General features: G+C 37.9%; 1 protein-coding gene across 2 annotated transcripts in view; it reads left to right on the top strand.

Moving 5' to 3' along the window:
• The window catches only part of PREX2 (phosphatidylinositol-3,4,5-trisphosphate dependent Rac exchange factor 2), a 235,978-nt gene that overhangs the window by 97,105 nt on the left and 119,774 nt on the right, over positions 1–19,099 (top strand). For both annotated transcript variants that reach the window (XM_072951849.1, XM_072951850.1), the window contains exons 10-15: positions 2,236–2,380; positions 4,171–4,271; positions 8,987–9,090; positions 9,773–9,822; positions 12,312–12,387; positions 17,151–17,223. In XM_072951849.1, coding sequence (XP_072807950.1) covers positions 2,236–2,380; positions 4,171–4,271; positions 8,987–9,090; positions 9,773–9,822; positions 12,312–12,387; positions 17,151–17,223 — 549 coding nt within the window. The remainder of the gene's footprint in view (positions 1–2,235; positions 2,381–4,170; positions 4,272–8,986; positions 9,091–9,772; positions 9,823–12,311; positions 12,388–17,150; positions 17,224–19,099) is intronic.

Raw genomic sequence — 19,099 nt, 5'->3', positions numbered from 1 at the left:
TTTCCTTTGCTTTAAAGTTTGTTCAGTTTTCTTTGCATTCTATTCTTGCTATTTCTAAAGCATCATTATAAAGTTTTCCTTTAAGAGACAAGCTTTAATAATATAACACAGTACTGTGGGGCCTGCAACAACTATTCCCTACATATTTGACACTGATAATTCCTACGCCAAATATTTTACTATCCTAATTATAAAATAAGCACCTTGGACATATATTTATTGACTTTGCAATTTTGTTACAGTGCCATTGAGTATACTGTAATATAACTCAGGAGCTGGTTCACATGAGGAGGCCTAGTTCAACTTCACTTCATGTTTTTATCAAGATTTGCAAACAATATTCAGTTGTGTGAAGTTTATCTGCAAGTATGCAAATTTCTGTAATTTAGCTAGGAAATAGAAATGCTTGTGTAACTACTCTTTTCTTTATCAAATAATTGGTGAGAAATGTGACAGTGTTCATTCTTTTACCAGAGATCTAGGAATAAAGTATCTCATTGGTGATGAAATTTTGGAACACGAGAGTTTTTTCTTCCGTCTTTAGATATTTCACCTTAAAGAATGTACAAGGTTTCTGCCTCGATTAAAATACTCAGAGTACACATTTTTTTATAAGAATTTCCAAAACGTTTAAAAATACTTAATCTTTTGGTTGATCTTAGGTGAAGAAGCAGATAGAAAAGTTTAAAACCAAGATTATGAATGCATAACTGACTCTTTACATTTTGTTGCATCTAGCAGCCAATTCAAATAGCATATCAAATCATTTAAGAGGTAAATTGAATTTTTCATCAAGTTTGAACCTTAATTTTCCTCAGAATGACTATTCATATATATATACCCTACACCAAAAACAAAAAAGGGAGAAAGCAAGAGACAAACGTGCATTCTGTAACTCTGCTTGTGTTAGCAGGCTCTGTCCTTCATGGATTATTCACCATTATTTGCAAATGTTGAAGGCTTCTCCATTGTAAAGAGTACAATTTTAGTAAGAAATTTTGTAGCTGGAAGACTAAAAATAATTCAAGTGTTTCTTCTTCTGCCACCATCCTTCATCCGTTCCATCCACTGATTGTCAGTGTTCCTGGGACTTCATCTTTGGCACTAACCTCCTCTAAACGAGATGCCGTGCCTGCATTGCCTTTTCTCATCAGACTAACTTCCACTCTGCACTGAGGGGTCCTCAGTCTTTATATGCAGCCTTGTCCTCTCTCTGGAGCTTCACGCTGACATAATCAGCTGACTCCTGGACTCCACCTGAACATCTAACCTCAGCCTGCTTGGTGTGGACTCCTCCTTACCTGAAACCTTCTGCCCAAGATACCTCCCCACCGCCGTCCTCACGTCAAAAGCCTGGGAAGCATCCTGCTTTCTTCTCTCATACATTTAACCCACTGATGTGTCCTGTCAGTTCCACCTCTGAGATGCTTCTCAACTTTATCCTCTTCTCCAGAAAGCCTGCTGTTGTTTACAGAGACTTGAACTTGCCAGAACTATGGCAGTTCCCTCCTAATGGTCTCCTTTTTAAACCCTCCCCCTTCCAGTTTGTCCCCTACACTGTCCTCTGAGCTTTGTTTCCAAAGAAATAAAACTCTTTCCTGCACTGCCCTGCCTCTCCCCCTGCCCTGGTTCTAACATGTAGATATCCCCCTGATGCCAAAGGCGTGAAGTCCGTGCACTGAGCCTGCAGGTGAGCATGGGCCCTGCCCACCCCTCCATCCGACTCCTGTCCCCTCTCCTGAGACCCAGGGCTCAGACTGCCCCTGTGACCACTGTCTCTCTGGAAATCCTGTTCACACCATGCATTCAAACATGGCCCTTCTCTGAAACTTTCCTTGACGTTTCTCAAATAGATGTGAGGTACTCTGAATACGTCTCTGCTGTATCACAGTTCTTCCTCTGAGGCTGTCTTCAGGGCCACCTGTCCAGCTGTGCTGACCTCGTCCTGCAAAGAGGTCCAGAGTCTGAGATACAGCTGCTCTTCCTTCACTGGCCAGACCATGTGCCTCGGGGGCACAGTTTGCACAAAGGGGCCACAGGGCCCCGGGCATCTCACCTGGCCTGTCTCCCTGGTACCCTGTGAGCTTCTTGAAAACCAGGGCCCTATTGCACAGAGCTTTGTAGCCACAGCCCCCAGCACACATGGTAGACACTCAGCAGGTGTTTGTTTAATGATGGCATGGACGAATGAAGAGACTTTTGCGGTTAACTGTCCTTTGTTTCATTTTTTGATAGGTTTAAAATTAGGAATGGAGCAAGATACCTGGGTAATGATCTCTGAACAGGGTGAGAAACTTTATAAAATGATGTGCAAACAAGGAAATCTGATCAAAGACAGAAAAAGAAAACTGACCACGTTCCCGAAGTGCTTTCTTGGAAGGTATGCTTGGTGGTTAGGGCGCGTGAATGTCTTTCGTGTTTCGTGATCTCATGTGTGAACTTTCCTTTAATTATTGGTGTTTCTCTAAAAAATATTCTCCTAAGCGTTTTTGAATATCTCTTTACTGTCAACATTTCCTGGGCCATGGTGGGAGGAGAGAGTGGACACAGAGCCAGAAAACCTGATCAGAAAACCTCAGGCATCCGTTCACTCATCCCCCACTTCAGCAATTTCTGGTGAAGGGTGAAGCAGAGGCCAGTGTCCAGGCGGGGGCAGAAGGGCAGGTAAGTTTACCTGTCGGGGATGGAGTCTGGCAAGGAAGTGAGTATAGGGCCTGAAGGTCAGAGCAGCCTAGAGACCCAAAGGCATGCGGTCTAAATCAGCAATTAATTCAGAATTTAGACAGCTGGGCTCAGGATGCAGGGCTGTAGATGAAGTCTGAGAAAGTGGGCCATACGAGGGACCAGGCACTGAGCACCAGGCAGGGAGATCGCCTGGGTTTTCAGCACAGAGCAAACTGCGTGCCCTTCGCTTTCTGCAGGAGGCCGCAGCTGGGAGCCCCTGCTGGGTGGGCCCCGGCCTGGAGGGCAGGGGCTTGGGTCAGGCTCTGTGTGTTATTTCTAATCCTCGAATACATACTTAGGAGATGAAAAACGTGTTTTTTTAAAGATTCAGAAACCCGAGGTCAGGGAGTTTGACACGCACCAGTTCGTAGGGCTAGTAAATGCCAGTGTCAACTCTGGAAAAGTAGAGCGTAGTTGGAGTTCAAAGCCCAGCCTTTGCCGTCAGCCTGTCTCCGTTCAGTCCGTCCTGCCGCTGGCTAAGAGATAGGGCAGAGTTAAATTTCTCTTTCCCTTCTAACAATGGAAATGATTGTAGTGCTTACCTGTGATACCTACCAGCATGTCTTCTTTTTCTTCTTGTCTTTCGGTTTAATTGAGATATAGTTGACATACCACGCTGTATGAGTTTGAGATGGACAGAATAATGGTTTGACTTACCTCCAGCATGAAATGCTTGCCACAGTCGGTTTAGTGAACATCCGTTATCTCATTTTGATACAAAATGAAAGAAATGGGAAAAAAATGTTTTTCCTCGTGATGAGAACTCTTAGGATTTACTCTCTTAACTTTCATATGTCACGTACAGCAGTGCTAATTGTATTTCGGGATGTCTTCCTAGTTAGCTATGCAGACACACAGACTCCCCATAGGCCACACCAGCTCCCAGCCCCGTAAGAAGACTATGGGCCTGGAGACCCTATGTTTGCAGGACATCGTTAGAGTTCTGTCCACTATACAGAACATGTAGTTTTGTTTTATCTGCCCTCTGGGTGTTTCAAACCCACTGGTTCTCTGTACCTGGAAAGCCACATTCAAAACAGTTTATCTCTTATATGAAGTCATTATTACTCTATCCAGTTCTGTTGTATCACTATCTTTAGGATCTGCTCTGTCTCTTTAGTCCAGAATTTGCTTTTATGTGGATAATAGCCTTTAGTTAAAGCTACTCTAAAAATTTCCCTTTGTGCTTACTATAAATCTCAACAAGTTGAATAGTTATGAAGTATAGTTTAGGTAATCGTGAATGTGTAGACATGGGTTTTCCAAAATACAGTCCAATTTAAATATCTGTGGGCTTATGTATGGGGGAAATGTATGTGACATACACCACAAGCATTCCTTTATACTTTGAGACTCCTTTCATAGCTGCTTGATAAATGCATGGTACAGGTAAACTTCCTGGGGGAAAATTGATGATTTAACTTCTTTGCTGGATTTCTGTTGCAGTGAATTTGTGTCGTGGCTGTTGGAAATCGGAGAGATTCACAGGCCTGAGGAAGGTGTTCACCTGGGACAAGCATTATTAGAAAATGGAATCATTCACCATGGTAATTAGTTTATTAATCACTTACTTAACCTGTTTATCCACAAATTGCACGTATCTTACATGGATTTAGTTTATAATACATCCCCACATGATAGGGTGCTTATGATTTATCCAGGAACATTTTTGAGTGCCTCCTCTGTGTAGAATAGTGTTTCGGGGAGTGTGGGTTTATGGTGATATATTTGTTAACTTGAAAATGAACAATTCCAGCACAGGCAAGAGTCAGAATTTCAGGTAAGTGATGTGGGATGGGGAGGAAGGAATGGTTAGTTATGACTTGAGAGTTTGGGATGCTTCCTGAGGAAAGTGGCATTAGCGCTGGGCTGTGTAGAATGAATGGGAACTCTGACGGGGACAGAAGTGTGGAGGACATTCACTCTGAGAACGTACGAGCCCTCAGACATGGGAACAGGGAGGTTCATGGTGGTTTCTTCAGAACTAGCAGCAAACCTTATGTGGCAGACAGCATCCTTCACAGGTGGAGGAGAGAGGGCTGTGGTGAGAAAGGCAGGCTGCTGACATATGTCCTGTCACAAAGACAGAAATCTACAAGGATGAGAGAATTAATTTTTTTGCGGGGAATATTGAGAAGGAAAACTGTATTGGTTAACACTAGCTGCTGTAACAAATAAACCTTCCCTATACAGTGGCTTACATCATCATAGAGGCTATCTTTTCACTCATGTCGAGTCCAGTGCATGGTAGAGAATGGGGTTGTGGTGCTCTGCTCTGTACAGGGTTTTGATGCCTGACAGAGGCTCAGCCATTCTTCAATACAAAGCTCCTAAAGATTACCTTGAAGGAGGGGTGGAGTTTTTGGTTTGTTTCAAATGGGTCTGTACACTTCCCACTGTGCCTTTCTTGTGTGCACATGTCCACGGACACAACTCAGATAAGGTGTCCATGGCTGCAGGAGACCCATAGACTTATCCCATAGATGCACAGGCAGGAGAAACAAAGGCTAAACTGATCTGGTAAACAGCTACCCAGTTTCTGCCCCTGAGACACAGTTCCTGGGTCGGTGTAAAATCTATGAAATTATATGAAAGACAGAGTAATCACTCTATATACTTGTTAATGCTTTACGATGATATTAGCATATAGTAGTCACAAAAATCACTTTTAACATTTCTATTTTCAGTTGAGGTTATTGTGACTTCTGTTGTTAATTTGGCTGAATTATGAATTATGAACCTTTCTGAATTAGAAATAAGGGGAAAAATGATCTTCAAGCTATCTGTCAACAATTAATGCTGCTGTTTACATTGTTTAAAAATTATGGATATGCAAGTTTTTGTACTTTTACTTCTTGGTATTATTTACTGTATTTTAGAAAGAGCTACGCTGCGTTTATCATGATGTTTTCCTTTTGGACTACAAGGTACCTTGTAACAAATAGCGGTATATCATAGAAACTTTTATTCCCAGAGCTGGAAACCGTCAGGGTGTTGGGGGAAGATGTCCTTTCAAAGGAGCTATAAGGTTACTTTCAAGTTTCCCTCCCACTCGTGCCTTCCTGTTTCAACAGAGGTGATCGAGGAATTGTGTGAAGAATAGTCGTTTCTTTGCATAGTGAATTGCGTTCTGAAAATTGAAGGCGTAACTATCATGGGTGAAATTGTAGTTACCTTACAATAGCAGAATTGTTATTACTTTGCCTGGTGACATGAATAGCTAGTCAGAGGAATTCAAGTCAGCTTTAAGTTTGTACAAAGTAGAATTGGAATCACATTTATTAAATACCTTCACGAATATAGTCGTCTAGGGTCTGACCTGTTCTTCAGTTCAGGACTGCTGAAAGATCTTGAAGGAATCAGAGAGAGAACAACCCTTATGAATTTTGTCAAAATATATCTCACAATATTTTTAATTGCCTCCCTCTAAAAAGAAAAGAAATCAACAACATAAGATTTTTTTTTGAACGGTTATCAATAGTGGGAGAATTTCAGTCCTAATCAACTTGTCTCCCCTACATAAGACACCGCTTTTCTCCAACAATACAATTTGGGGGGAAAAAAAGTAGTAGGTAAATTCTGTATTAAAATTTATTTTGAAATTTCAAATACAAGAACCCTTTGACAATTTAACTTATAAGAATTGAAATCTTTTTGAACAAGGATATTTATAACCCGATTAACTCTTTTTCTGAGATATTTTGCACCAAATGCTTTCTGTTAATATTATTCTGTTGGTCACAGTTTGATTTTAGGAGCCTCTGCTGTTTGCTTGATTATTAGGATTTAATCAGTCATAATGTCAAATTTGGCATACAGAACTTTTGTTGCTAGAAATAACTTTTTTTTAAGTGTGCAAAACTAGCTAATACAGATTCTCTCAAACCAAGAGTAAGACAACATGTTATGCAACTTCACATTAATAATTTCATGAAAATAAAGAAATATGAGCCAAACGTGCTAGTTTCATTAGTATGTGGCTCCCACTGCACTTTAGTGAAAATAGAATTCCTAAAATAAAGTTGAATGAACCATCTGTTTTAAGAAGACCCAGCAAAAAAAAAAAAAAAGTTGACTATTATTGCTATGATTCACATTGCAAATATCATTGAGAACTTTGTCAGAGGCAAAGCCTTGTTATGCTGGGAATTCTTGGGTTGAAGCAACACTTGCTTTCTTGGTGATAATCTGATAATGTTCTACTCTTCTGGCTCTGTTATTTACATTATAAATGCTTAGGTGGGAATCCAGAGGCCTCATTCATTATATCCAGTGGTGTGCTGAAGTGGGCTTGTACACTCTAGAGAACTGATGATTAAATTTTAAAAAATTACAAGCCGGTTGTTAAGCACAGATGTTGTTAAAATTAAATTAAATGTATAAATACATAAATTATATTAGAAACAGAGGTAATGTATCCTTACAACTCATCACTTCCTAATTATTTGACTGCATTTTATTTTATGTATGGTCTTGGTGTTATTTATATCTGTTATTTTTGTATGATGGAAATAATCATAATAATGCAACAACTGTTGGGAGTGTTTGATACCATGGAAACTGCCGAGTGCTAGTCAGTGCTGCTTCTCCCTCATCACCCGGAGAGCCAGCTGTGAGCCACCGACCAGTTACCCCTGGTAGTATCACAGCATCGCGTGGTTGCTTGTAAGATGGCACTCAGCAACCTTTCTCATCAGTTAATAAACCCACTTCCCATGTTCGAGAAGCTGGAGGAGTAGATTTGGATGCAGAGCTGTTCACTGTTTTTCCAAGTCAACAGCTAAGAGTTGCAGATGAACCCAAGAATTACTGCCAGAGTCACAAGTGTTTACCTTCCAGCCAAGGGCCCCGTTTGGAACAGGTTGAACCACCACTTGTTTTATGGCAGCAGGAGACATTTGCGCCCACGTTTCCTTGAATTTTGGAGTATCAAGACAATAATTTATTTCAGTGAATCTTAAGGGACAAAAGAAGGGGATAAGTTGCACAGGAGAAATAAAAAACTGGTCTTGAAACATACCATTGGATTTTAAAATATTTCTTTCGATTTTAGTTTTCTTTCACACATGCTTTTTTCTTTTTGGCTTAATCTGGAACAAAAAAATCCCAAAAGGCTATGTTGTCTTGGCAGCAGTCCTGTCTCAGTTTTATGGCTGTAAACCATGCACTTGGTTTGGATAAGTTAGGGTGCAATCGCTGAAGCTTCATGTGTGCGTGTGTGTGCGTGTGTGTGTGTCTGTGTGTGTGTGTGTATCTGTGTGTGTTAGTGTGTTACAAGTCTTTCGGTTTTCTTCTGGAGTCACCAAATGTAGTTCATGAGAATTAATTCTCACAGATTTTACTCCCCCTTCAACATTTTTCACAAAAAGTAAAGGTCAAAGTCTTCTATCTAATCGTGAAAATAGAGCCCATTGCAACAAATTACCTCTTCTGCAGGTGTTGCATTCCCTGTAAAGAAAAGATTTAGATGTAAACTCTTTGAGCTTTAGTTTGAGGTTTTTCCTTCCTAGAACAGTCATTTTTTTATTAGACTGTCTATGAAATAACTTCCAAAAAAAAGGAAAATTGAAAGTTGGGTAGGAGTCTTTATGACTATGAAAAATCTTATCCTAAGGGTGGAAGTGAAGGATGACTACTCTCATTTTCCTCTGAGGGAAAAAAAATTAAGAGACATGTAAGAAAAGCATTTAGTAGTGTAGGAAAATGACTAAAATTTGGAATCAGTGGCATACTGAAATTGTCTAATCTACTCCAGAGATCTGAACATAGGATCAATGGTCAAGATTGGTGTATGTGTGGTCTTGGCCTGATCACTGGGGGATAAGACAGATAAATGCTAAAATTCACTTCTAGGGCTGAGAATCAAATTGTTACTCACTACTTGGAGTATTTGCTGTTGGAAGCACACTTTTTGCTTGACTTTGTGGCATCGTGAAGAAATAGAAAACACAAACTCGTATGTTTATATAAATCTACACATACACATGAACTGCCCATCCGCAAATGTATGTGATAAGCTGGCTGAATGTCGCTGATCTCAATTAAGTTCTTAAATCATTATATGGAAGTTGTAAATATGTAACAAAATCTTAATCGTGAATCTTACTGTCATAGTAGTACATTTGCATTACTATGTTAGAAAAAAAAAACTTTTGGTAAAACTAAAAGTTTCAGTATTAGGGAATATGTGTTTTATACATTTGTTTTTAATCCGCCGCTTTGTAGGTTGTCAGTTTTTAATATACTCTTCTTGTATTCTTAGTTACTGATAAACATCAATTCAAACCAGAACAGATGTTATACAGATTTCGCTATGATGATGGAACCTTTTATCCAAGAAATGAGATGCAGGATGTGATTTCAAAGGTAACAGTCTCTCCCACAACCCTTTATCAATGGAAGAATTCATGTTGTCATACTTAAACAAGATTAATGGCTGTAGGGAGATTTCAAAAGATTCTTCTGGTATAGAAAAATTTTAAATGACATGCATAAGCAAGCTTCTTGATTCTAATTTTAGAGCATTGTTTTTATCCTCTTATCTGGTTTTAAATGGAAGTAGCGCAGGTGCATCACTCAGAAGGTAATATCCATCGAAAATTATTTCACAGGTAGCAACAAGTAGTCATGATACTTGAATAAATTTAATAAAAACACAAATATGTTAAATTCATGTAAGATCTTTTCTTTGTACACTTGCAAAAATTTCTATTGACATATAATGATCAAGCACCATGATGGATTTTGCTGCAAACATTTATCTTCTGTTTGTGTTGTATCTTGAAATTTTATATTTTAAGAAAAATAATTTTAAAAATCCTTTATATATGTGTGATATGTGTACGAAAAATTCATAGCACCATTTAACCCTGTTTTCAATGATTTAAGTCATATTATTTTCATGATGTAATGTTAACATTTGAATAATTTAGTGTAAGACAGTGGATGATTTCGGAATGTTGACTATGAATCTGTTTATATCAAAATTTCATTGGTGCGTCCTTTGAGTGATCCTACTTGCTTTTGACATGTCTTTATTTTACAATAGGGCGTACGATTATATTGCCGCCTTCATAGTCTGTTTACTCCAGTGATAAGGTGAGTCTAGTTTCTAAGTTCTGGCCAATTTAAATGGAAATACTTATATTGCATATTAAATAGTATTAAGCTGGAACTTAGCTTATTTTGTTTTTCTTCCAAAAGTGGAAGTTTTATTTTTAAGTAACAATTTATCTTCAAACATTGCTGAATTTTCTGAGGCTCTAATTATACAGTTTCTTCTACTCTTTTTATTCTGATTTCTAAAATTATTTGCCATTAATTCATAGTAAATTACAGACTTGATAATGAAATGAGCCACCTTCAGCCAGTATAATAAAGAATAGGTGACTGGTTGGGAGATAATTTGGAAATACTGTTTACTATAAATATTTACCATTTATGATGACTTATTTATTAACTTTTCATTAAACTATGTAATTGAATCTTGGACGTCTATTTTATTTCACAGTGTTTGCTTTTAATAGTCTTTTATCCAAAGAAAAAATTCTGCACTCGAGAATTAAGAATTAATTTGGAGTTAATAAATGTAATTTTTTCATTTTTTTTCTGTACTATATTTTTAATTCTGAAGAGATATGATTTTTTTTAAAAAAGAGAACTCAGGATTAATTTTCAGCTTTGAGTTTTGTGTTATGGTTACTAACACAGGATATTTTTTGTACTTTTGTAATATGCACTGATATACTCCAACTGATGTAATGTAATGTTAAAGTAATTTCAGATGGCCAGATATCATTTGGACTTTATCAACCAAAGCATTTTTCAGAACAAAAAATGGATGTACTATTTCTGAAGTAAATATAGAGGCTTTTCAGTCCTGGCTATAGAATCCAAATGTTTGATGGACAGTTTTTCTATTTCTCATTCTGGTTTCCAATTCCAAGGAAATGCAGAGCTAAAACAAAAAAATGATTCCAAAAGTTGCTGTTTATGTGTTGGAAACCCAGTAGGATCTTACCTATTAACTCCTGAAAGTGCCCTGGCCACAGGGAAACGGAGGTGAAAAAGAACCAATATTTGTTGATTCTCTGCTATATTCCTGGCACGGACGACCTTGTAAATATTTGGGACAACTTAATGCTAAAAAGATGATTATTTAAATCAATAGCATGTGGATACTTAAATTTTTTTTCTCCTTACAAAAAATGATACTGGATTTTTTTTCATGTCATCTGTGTGTGTATGCGTGTATATATATATAGGTTTTGTATGTGAGAAAATGGTGTTCTGAAAATATATTTTAGCCACATGGGATTTTTTTTTTTTATCAAAAAAAGCTCTGAAAGAGCTGATAAGAAGGAATTGTTCTTTGGCTAGAAATGACAATGGTTTATGAGTTGTCTAGGGTAAATTTATGGGGAGAAAAAAAACCGTAAAACAGATGGAATGTAAGATAGTCATGCTTTTAATATGAACTCAGCTTATGAAAAGCAAAATCACTTGGATGAAGAACCCGCAGACCCACATGTGGTCTGTAAATGATGACCCTGCCCTTGATGCTCATGGAAACAAGATGAACTTGGTCATGAGGAATCAGAAAGAGGGAGATGAGTTTAAAGAGATTAAAAAAAAATCTGCTGTTGATTACTGGTTAACCTAGTGCATTTATTATTGAAATCTCAGAAATTTCAATCATGTTTCAGGGAGCTTTTTATGAAAGGGGATGAAATGATGTCAGTGTGAATTGTAAATTACCGAGAGGCTAAAGAACTGTGAATATAGTTAGTAATTATTCGTCACATCAAGTTGTTTGCAGTTTGGATTTTTTGACATTTTGAAAAGACTGTCGTTTTCTCATTCCCTTTTGATCCAGGCATGCAAAATAAATGAATTATAGATGTCTGCCCTTGGGGCTTTGTTCTGATCATGAGCACTTTGTTGGCATCTAACTAGACTTTGAAAGATCTCTCAGATCTGGGAAGTCCACAGAAAGGAGAGTCTGACGTGGAGACCCAGTTATTCCCTTGGTTCCCTGGGGATGTGGTGTCACCAAGTCCATGCTCTGATCAGACAAAATGAAGGACAGGGTTCTCGGTGTGTTTACCTCTGGACACGCCTGAGGTCTCCTGCTACAGCTGAGCCAAACAGTCCTCCAGGGCAAATTCTGCCTTCCTGGAGCATTCAGGAGCAGAAATACAAGGGGTGGCTTTATTCACCACCTTTTGGCGAGATTTTTTTGTAGAATCTATCTTGACTTAAAGGGAAGGAATTCTATAAATGAGATATTGTATTTCCAGTTATTACCAGATAACAGAGCAGTGATAATTGATTTGGATATAAGAAAATGTGCAAGAAGAAATGTCCCGTTTGTATCTGTGTGGGTTTCTTCTCCTGGTGTGAGCTGACCAAGGAGTTTTCAGGTGTTCTGTATACTTTGTAAAGCTCTCTTATTTACACATAAGTGGCACAGTTGATTCAAATTACATTAAGAAAGCTTTTCTGTTGCACACTGATACTAAATGAAATGCTTCCTTGTGCTTCCGTATCCTCTTGCTTAGTATTTTTGGTTTCTTTTTCCTTCATAGGGATAAAGATTACCACTTAAGAACCTACAAATCTGTCGTCATGGCCAACAAGCTGATAGACTGGTTAATCGCACAGGTAAATAGACAAACAGAAGTGGCTGAGTTACGGTCATTGCTGCTTTAAACTTCGAGGTACTTCTCAAAACTCCCCACTTGCCAATGAGACACAGTGAAATAACTTGACCAAGTTCGTATGAAACAGAGTTAGGAGTTGAACCTAGGTAACCTGACCTCAGAGCCTTCACACTTAATTTTTATTCTATATTGTCTTTCAAAAGGAAGATGTGTCTTAATTCAAAAATATCAGTTAAGAGCCATCAAAAAAATGGCCATTTGAATTTCACTGAAGATTAGCTATGTGCGTGCACTAAAATTCTTTGCCTGTTTAGTTCACTGATTTGTTTTAAAGGATCTGGGTTTTAGTCTTAGCAAGTTATTCGAATCTCCCTGTGCCTTTTTCTCTGCCAGATCATAATTGTGCTTTGATAATATGAGCTTTAACATCCACCCTCACAAATTTTAAACAGGGAAGCATGAAATTTGTTATTATTGCGCTGGGTCTCAGAATGCAGGAGCTGACAGCTGGTATTGAGAAAATGTTATTTGTGTATCAGGGCATCTACCTCATTGTAACAGACACCCAAATATTAATGTATTTCAATGTTTTACCGTACTGGATCAACTAACAAAAAAGTCAAATATTTTCCAAAGATTAAAGAAAAGGCTAAGAAAACTGATATCCACTTTGACAGAACTTACTGTTTTGAGGAAGGGGATACTGGTTAAAATGTCATTCCAAATGGATAATTGAGACAATTCACATTTTTGTTATTGAAGAAAATTGTCTACTTCCTTTGTTACAAGTGGATGATAACATTTGATACTCAGTCATAGAAATGTTTACACTTTTGCTTCAAATATTAATGTTTAATTCACATTGATTCATCTGTGCCCCTCATTTTTGAGATTTTTATTATTTAATATCAACTTCTATCCTAGATCACCTATTTTTGCATTTTATAGCACTTGAATTTACTTTATTTAGAAATTAAGATCTTAGATTAAACCAAACAGTTCCTTTTAGATAAAATCCGAATTCGTATGTCCCACGGGTTTACTGGTGTCCCAGCCTTTTACAACACTATGGTCTCTGTGTGTCACTGGAATTGGCTCTGTATTTGGTAACACAATTGGAATTTCGCATAGAAATTGTACTGTTACAGAATTCACACGAACTTGTACTATTGTTGATTATGTGAGAAAACTGAAGAAAGATTTTTTTTAAAGCAAAAGCTCGTACTGAATAAACATTTAAAGTTCTGACTCAGAAAGTCAGTTATTAACTTTTTTGTTTTTTCATTTTGGCACATTTACTTTCCAAGTGTGAACATTAGAAGACTAGAATAAGTTAAGAAAAAGTTGCTCAAAAAACCAGACCAAATTGCAGTTCTTTTTTAATTCAGGCTTTCTTAGTGGTCTGTTGGGAAAATATGTGTAGAAATTGTACGCAGTAGAAATTGAAATGGGCTGGGATTCAGGTAACTTGGTGTCTGATGACAGCTCTGTTGATAATCAGTTATACAAACTTGGATGAATCTATTAATCTCTGTAGGTTTTGTTTTCACAGCTGTTAACTATTTACTGGAATAGTTGTACTTGTCACCTCTTCTCCATCACTTAAGCTTTATGATTCTGATGGTGTAAGACTTACCCACATGCAGGTCTCAGACATAATTAACTCTTAGTGCTTGGATTCAGATTAGGACAACATGGGCTGGCTTTAAGGAGGAAGACATGATAATAGAATGATGAGTTCAAGTTCTTCCTCTAATAGAAATAAGAGATTTTTTTTTAAAAAGTGAGGGTCTCTTTCCACCAAGGCTCTCAAGTGATAATAAACCTTAACCTCTAGTGTTGACCAGGACACTGAATTGATCCAGACAGCTTAAGAGGACAAATGAACTGGCTCCAATGTGATAGTCTGTACGTTGTTTGGAGAATAGCCTAGATCTGACAGGTTTTCCCTTGTTCTATAGTCATGTTGTGTAATACCGTTGTTTCTGCTGAATTTCTCACCTGCTGTCATGCTGCTTCTCATTTAATGGTTTATAAAGAAATAACTTCCTCCATAAAGTTGGCTCCTAGTGTGACAAGTGCATTCGTGTGCTTCTAAAACATCATTTGATTCACAGAAGTTGTAATTTGTTTATGGATCAATCATATTTTGAAATTAAATAATGCTTTTCTTGTTCACATTCAGAGCAGTTTTTGTTATGTCTTTTTTTTTTTTAATTCTCAGCAGTTCTATAGGGCACAAGGAGAGATTTTAAAGGGCACACGGATACCAAAACATTTTAGTTGTACTTTTTACACCATTATGTTCAATAAAATATTAGCCTGGCCAATATATCAATTGAATCATTAACCTAATGTCAGCGATTATTAAACAAGCTCTTATTGTAAATATAACATTTAAGCAAGTGCTTTGATGATTAAAATAAAACAAACCAACAAAACAGAAAGGAGACACGGTTCCTGCCTTCAAAGGACTGTTAGTCAATTGGGCTAATTTTCGTGTATCCTCTAAGATTCTGCTCCAGCATCATCTCCGCCAGTAAACTTTGCTGCGTCCTCCAGACTGGGCTCAGCGTCGTCTTCTGTGGTCCCAGTTCCCTGGGTGTATCTGTCTTAGCCAACACCCCGTTATAGTGAAACTGTCCACATGTTTCTTAGGGAAGGGACCTCTTTAACCTCTTTGTACCAGCACTTAGTATAATGCTGGTACCCTCTTGGGTAACATGACTAAATTGGACAATGGTGCTTATTATATACCATGTGGTAAGTTACTAAATTCTTGACCAAATTTGAATTACTTGAGGGCAGGCAAGTGTTTTGTGTTTGAGTATTTTACATATATTATTTCTAGCATTTGGCCCATTACGTGGCAAAAAAAAATCTTTTGAAGGAGTGCATAAAAATTACTTAACAGCTAGATTTTGAAAAGGGCACGGACGCATTGTCTGAAGATACAGATTACCAATGCCTTGTTAGTTTACAGGAGGATTAGTGAGGGTTGGAGTTGTCACAGCACGAGGTGGCACTTGTCTTGGTCCTTGATAGATAAACAGGTAGAATTTAAATGTGTAGAGGGCAAAGAGAGGGAGCTGTAGGAATGGATGAATTCATGAGTGAAAGCAAGGATGGAAGTAAGCACAGAGAACTTGTCACCGAGTCCACGCTTGCACTGCTCACCGCGAGACAGGCCAATAAATCAAGAGACGAGTTGTCGGGGCGAGGAATATCAGCTTTTTTTGGATAGCCAGCAGACCAAGAAGACGGTGGACTAGTGTTCCAGAAAACCATCTTACCCAAGTCAGAATTCAGGCTTCTTTTATACTAAGGGGGAGGAGGTGTTTTGGTTGTTGCAAACTTCTTGGTGTTGGAATCCTTCATTCTTGCATCTCTCCACATAGGTCAGGTCATGATGTTCCTGTAAACCTCCAGTAAAACAAATGTTATTCTCTGTTCTGCAGTTTTTTAAATCTCTATATGAATGGAAAAGTGTTACACCTTTAAAGGTCAGAGCCTTGAGAATGGGCTCTCCTATACATTTCAGGCTTTAGGCAACATTCTTAACTTGTAGCCAAAGCAGTAGAACACAAAGGTTGAAGTGAAAGAAACAGATGCATATGGAGTCAGATTTGTTCTTCCCTATTGTAAGTTCAGGCAACACTAGGGGGCCAACTTGACTGGAGCGATGGTGAGGGTGTTTGGAAAATGGAGCTGGAAAGGTAGAATGAAGCCAGGGTACCAGAGGCCTGCAAAGCCCAACCAAAATCTGTGGTCTTTTATGATTATGAAAGAAAGAGAGTCAGTTTAAAGTTTTGGAACATGAAATTCCTGTGTAAGAAAGTTTAATTCTGTAACAACATATGTTGAAGAAAGAACAGGAACTAAATTATGGCAATTTAGAAGTGAGATGAAGAAACGCGAGATTAGGGTGCTAACACAGACATGAAGGAGAAGCCAGAGCGAAGAGAGGATGGATTTGGCAGACAGCTGCACCTAAGAGCTAAAAGACAGGACTAGGAAAAATGAGCTAATATGTGAGAAAGCGCTTCTTAAACTGCCAAACGTACAACTGTAAGGTGATGTAGACACATAACACAAATGCACACATACACACATACAGTCAGAGGGCAGACTGTATATGAAGCCATACTTAAATAAATAAAATAGGTGTTTTCTAAATAAAAATCATAAGGTTGCATCAGGCCTTCTGGTCAGCATATGAGCTGATTATTATTTTTTTTTTGGCAAGGTAGTGAAAGAGAAGCTTGCATTTGCTGGCTCAGGCTAACAGCATGCTCTTAGGGTCTCAGGAGTCACCCTAGATTAGTAGGTTTCTTTGGGGGTAACAGAGCAAGGCCTTTTGGTGGGAGGGAAGGGATAACAGAGACTGTGCAGAATGACTTTTGCTTAGCAATCTTCCATTGGCAAGTTTTCATATATAGGGTATTTTCTTTCATAATTGGGATATAAGATGGAAATAAGAGAAAAGGATCACTTGCGGCAGTGATAAACTTCAGTTACTTATATATTTTCATGTTTAATAAAGCCTGGTTTTTCCACAAGTATTAAATCTTTTTTTAAATTTAATGTCAAAAGAAGATATTTTCAAAATCAAGTTAATGTTTTATAAAAATGAGATGCATCGTGGGCTTATGAGAGCAGCGTACACCCTGACAGATGCACGGCCGTGTCGGCACAGGGCTGGGAACGTCACAGGTAGAACCTCTGGTTGCCTGTTAACATATACCGTGCTTTTGTGGTTCGCAGGGGGACTGCCGCACCAGAGAAGAGGCAATGATATTTGGCATCGGACTCTGTGACAATGGATTTATGCACCATGGTAGGGATTTTTATTCTGGAAGCTTACAGATATGTTCCACTGTTTTTTGTTTTGTTAGGACACACTGGGAATTTCTCAGTGTTCCAGCTAAGTCATTTAGAGCCGAGCCAGCAAGACTGTCTGGGTCTTTCCGTGTGTCCGTCCATGTTGGGTCACCACGTGGACCTTCAGTGTCACTCTTGGTGCCATAGGTGTTATCTACCAGCTGCCATGACTTCTCTTCCATTTTTTCCAGATTGATTCCAGAACAGTGAGGGCTTGAACTAGAAGTTTTTTTTTTTTTAAAAAATAACTCATATGTCTCTTTGAAACTATTTCAGATCAGACTCATGGTTTTTTGGAATGCCAGTATATATTAAAATGATTCAATGAGAGCATAAATGATTTAATATTTATTGTTATTTGTAGAAAAATGCTTTAAAAATTATCTCAGAGAATAAAATTATAAATTTGTGGGGAAAAAAAATCTGTTCCTTTTTGGCTACTAATTTAAGATTGATGTTCTTTCTTGTTTGGTGACTTCATTTCCCTTAAATTTATAAAGTAATGAGATTTAGTTTTCCCTCTCTATTTATATATACCATCTTATAGATTCCATAAACCCAAACAATCCCTTTTCATTCTCAATATATATTAGCTTATGCATATATTTGATAGCTCATACACCTATTTGTCAATTACATTCAGAAAGTTACCTTTTTTCGCGGGAAAGAAATACAGCAAAAAGCACGATTTTGAGAGCATCTTTGGTTATCATATATTCCTTTGGGAAATCCATTGCGTTCCAGTATCTCTGGAGGACTGTATGAGCTGTGATTCAGAAATGTCAGTCTTTGAAGAGCCAATAATGGAATGGAAGAAATTGCATCATTATACGGAATTAACACTGTAATACCAAGCTGAAAATCTTCAATGGTTTTGATTATTTTTCTCTTTACATTAAAGCACCAACAAGTGGTAGTTTTATCCAAATATTATTTGAAAAGATTGAGTCACAATAAAGATTTTCCCTATGAAAGCCTCCACGAATAAAGCACAGCCAGTTTAGCTCATGTCCTCTCTGTCTGGTTTTAGACATACTGTTCGGTGGGGAAAACAGCAGTAGCAGAAACACCATGTGGGTTTTGGGAAACTGCTTGGGTCATATAGGCAAGACCTAACTCGACCTCGGTTATATTCTCATTTCTATGGTCAGCTACAACTTGTGTTACTGTTTCACTTGTGGTTGGTACTTTCATTTGTTCACTCACGTTGCCAGCCAATCTTTTGTTCAAAGATCAATCCACACATACATCTGGTCAACAACGATTATTTGGAACTCTATGAAAATAATGAAACAAAGAGCTGTCATTTTTGGTTGCCTACTATATGCCAGGTTATTTACATTTATTGCTTCATTTTAGTTTTGTGCAACATTATCAAGGTTTTATTGCCCCGTTTTATAGGTAAGGAAACTGAAGTTCAGTGCTTCCCAGTGTTACCTCCAGAATCAGTCCCAGACCTGGAATTTAGACTCAGGTCTGTCTCATGATAACGCCTAGTGTTCTACTGTGCCATGGGACCACTTAGATCCCTGATTCGGTGAATCAACCTGTGCCAACAAGTATGCTTCAAGGTGTAAGGTCAGATAAATAGAAATAGAGAAAATTTTCTCTTAAAATATTTTAACAGCTGTCAGGATCTCACTGAATACAGATTCTATCAGTATTTAGCCTTATTTTTTAAAAGGCTAATGATGAAACGTACACCTTATCTCGTTAGAGCGTGCCAGGGATCTTAGGGACTTCGAGGGAAAATATTAATGCTCAGATAAAAGGGAAAAACTGATCTTTGCAGAAATAAGGTAATTTGAGGATACTGTTCTTAAACAGAGAAG

This window comes from Vicugna pacos, chromosome 29 (assembly GCF_048564905.1).
Source record: "Vicugna pacos chromosome 29, VicPac4, whole genome shotgun sequence".
NCBI classification, from domain to species: Eukaryota; Metazoa; Chordata; class Mammalia; order Artiodactyla; family Camelidae; genus Vicugna; species Vicugna pacos.
Note: the sequence above shows the minus strand (reverse complement) of the source record. Positions and strands in the feature narration are given on the sequence as shown.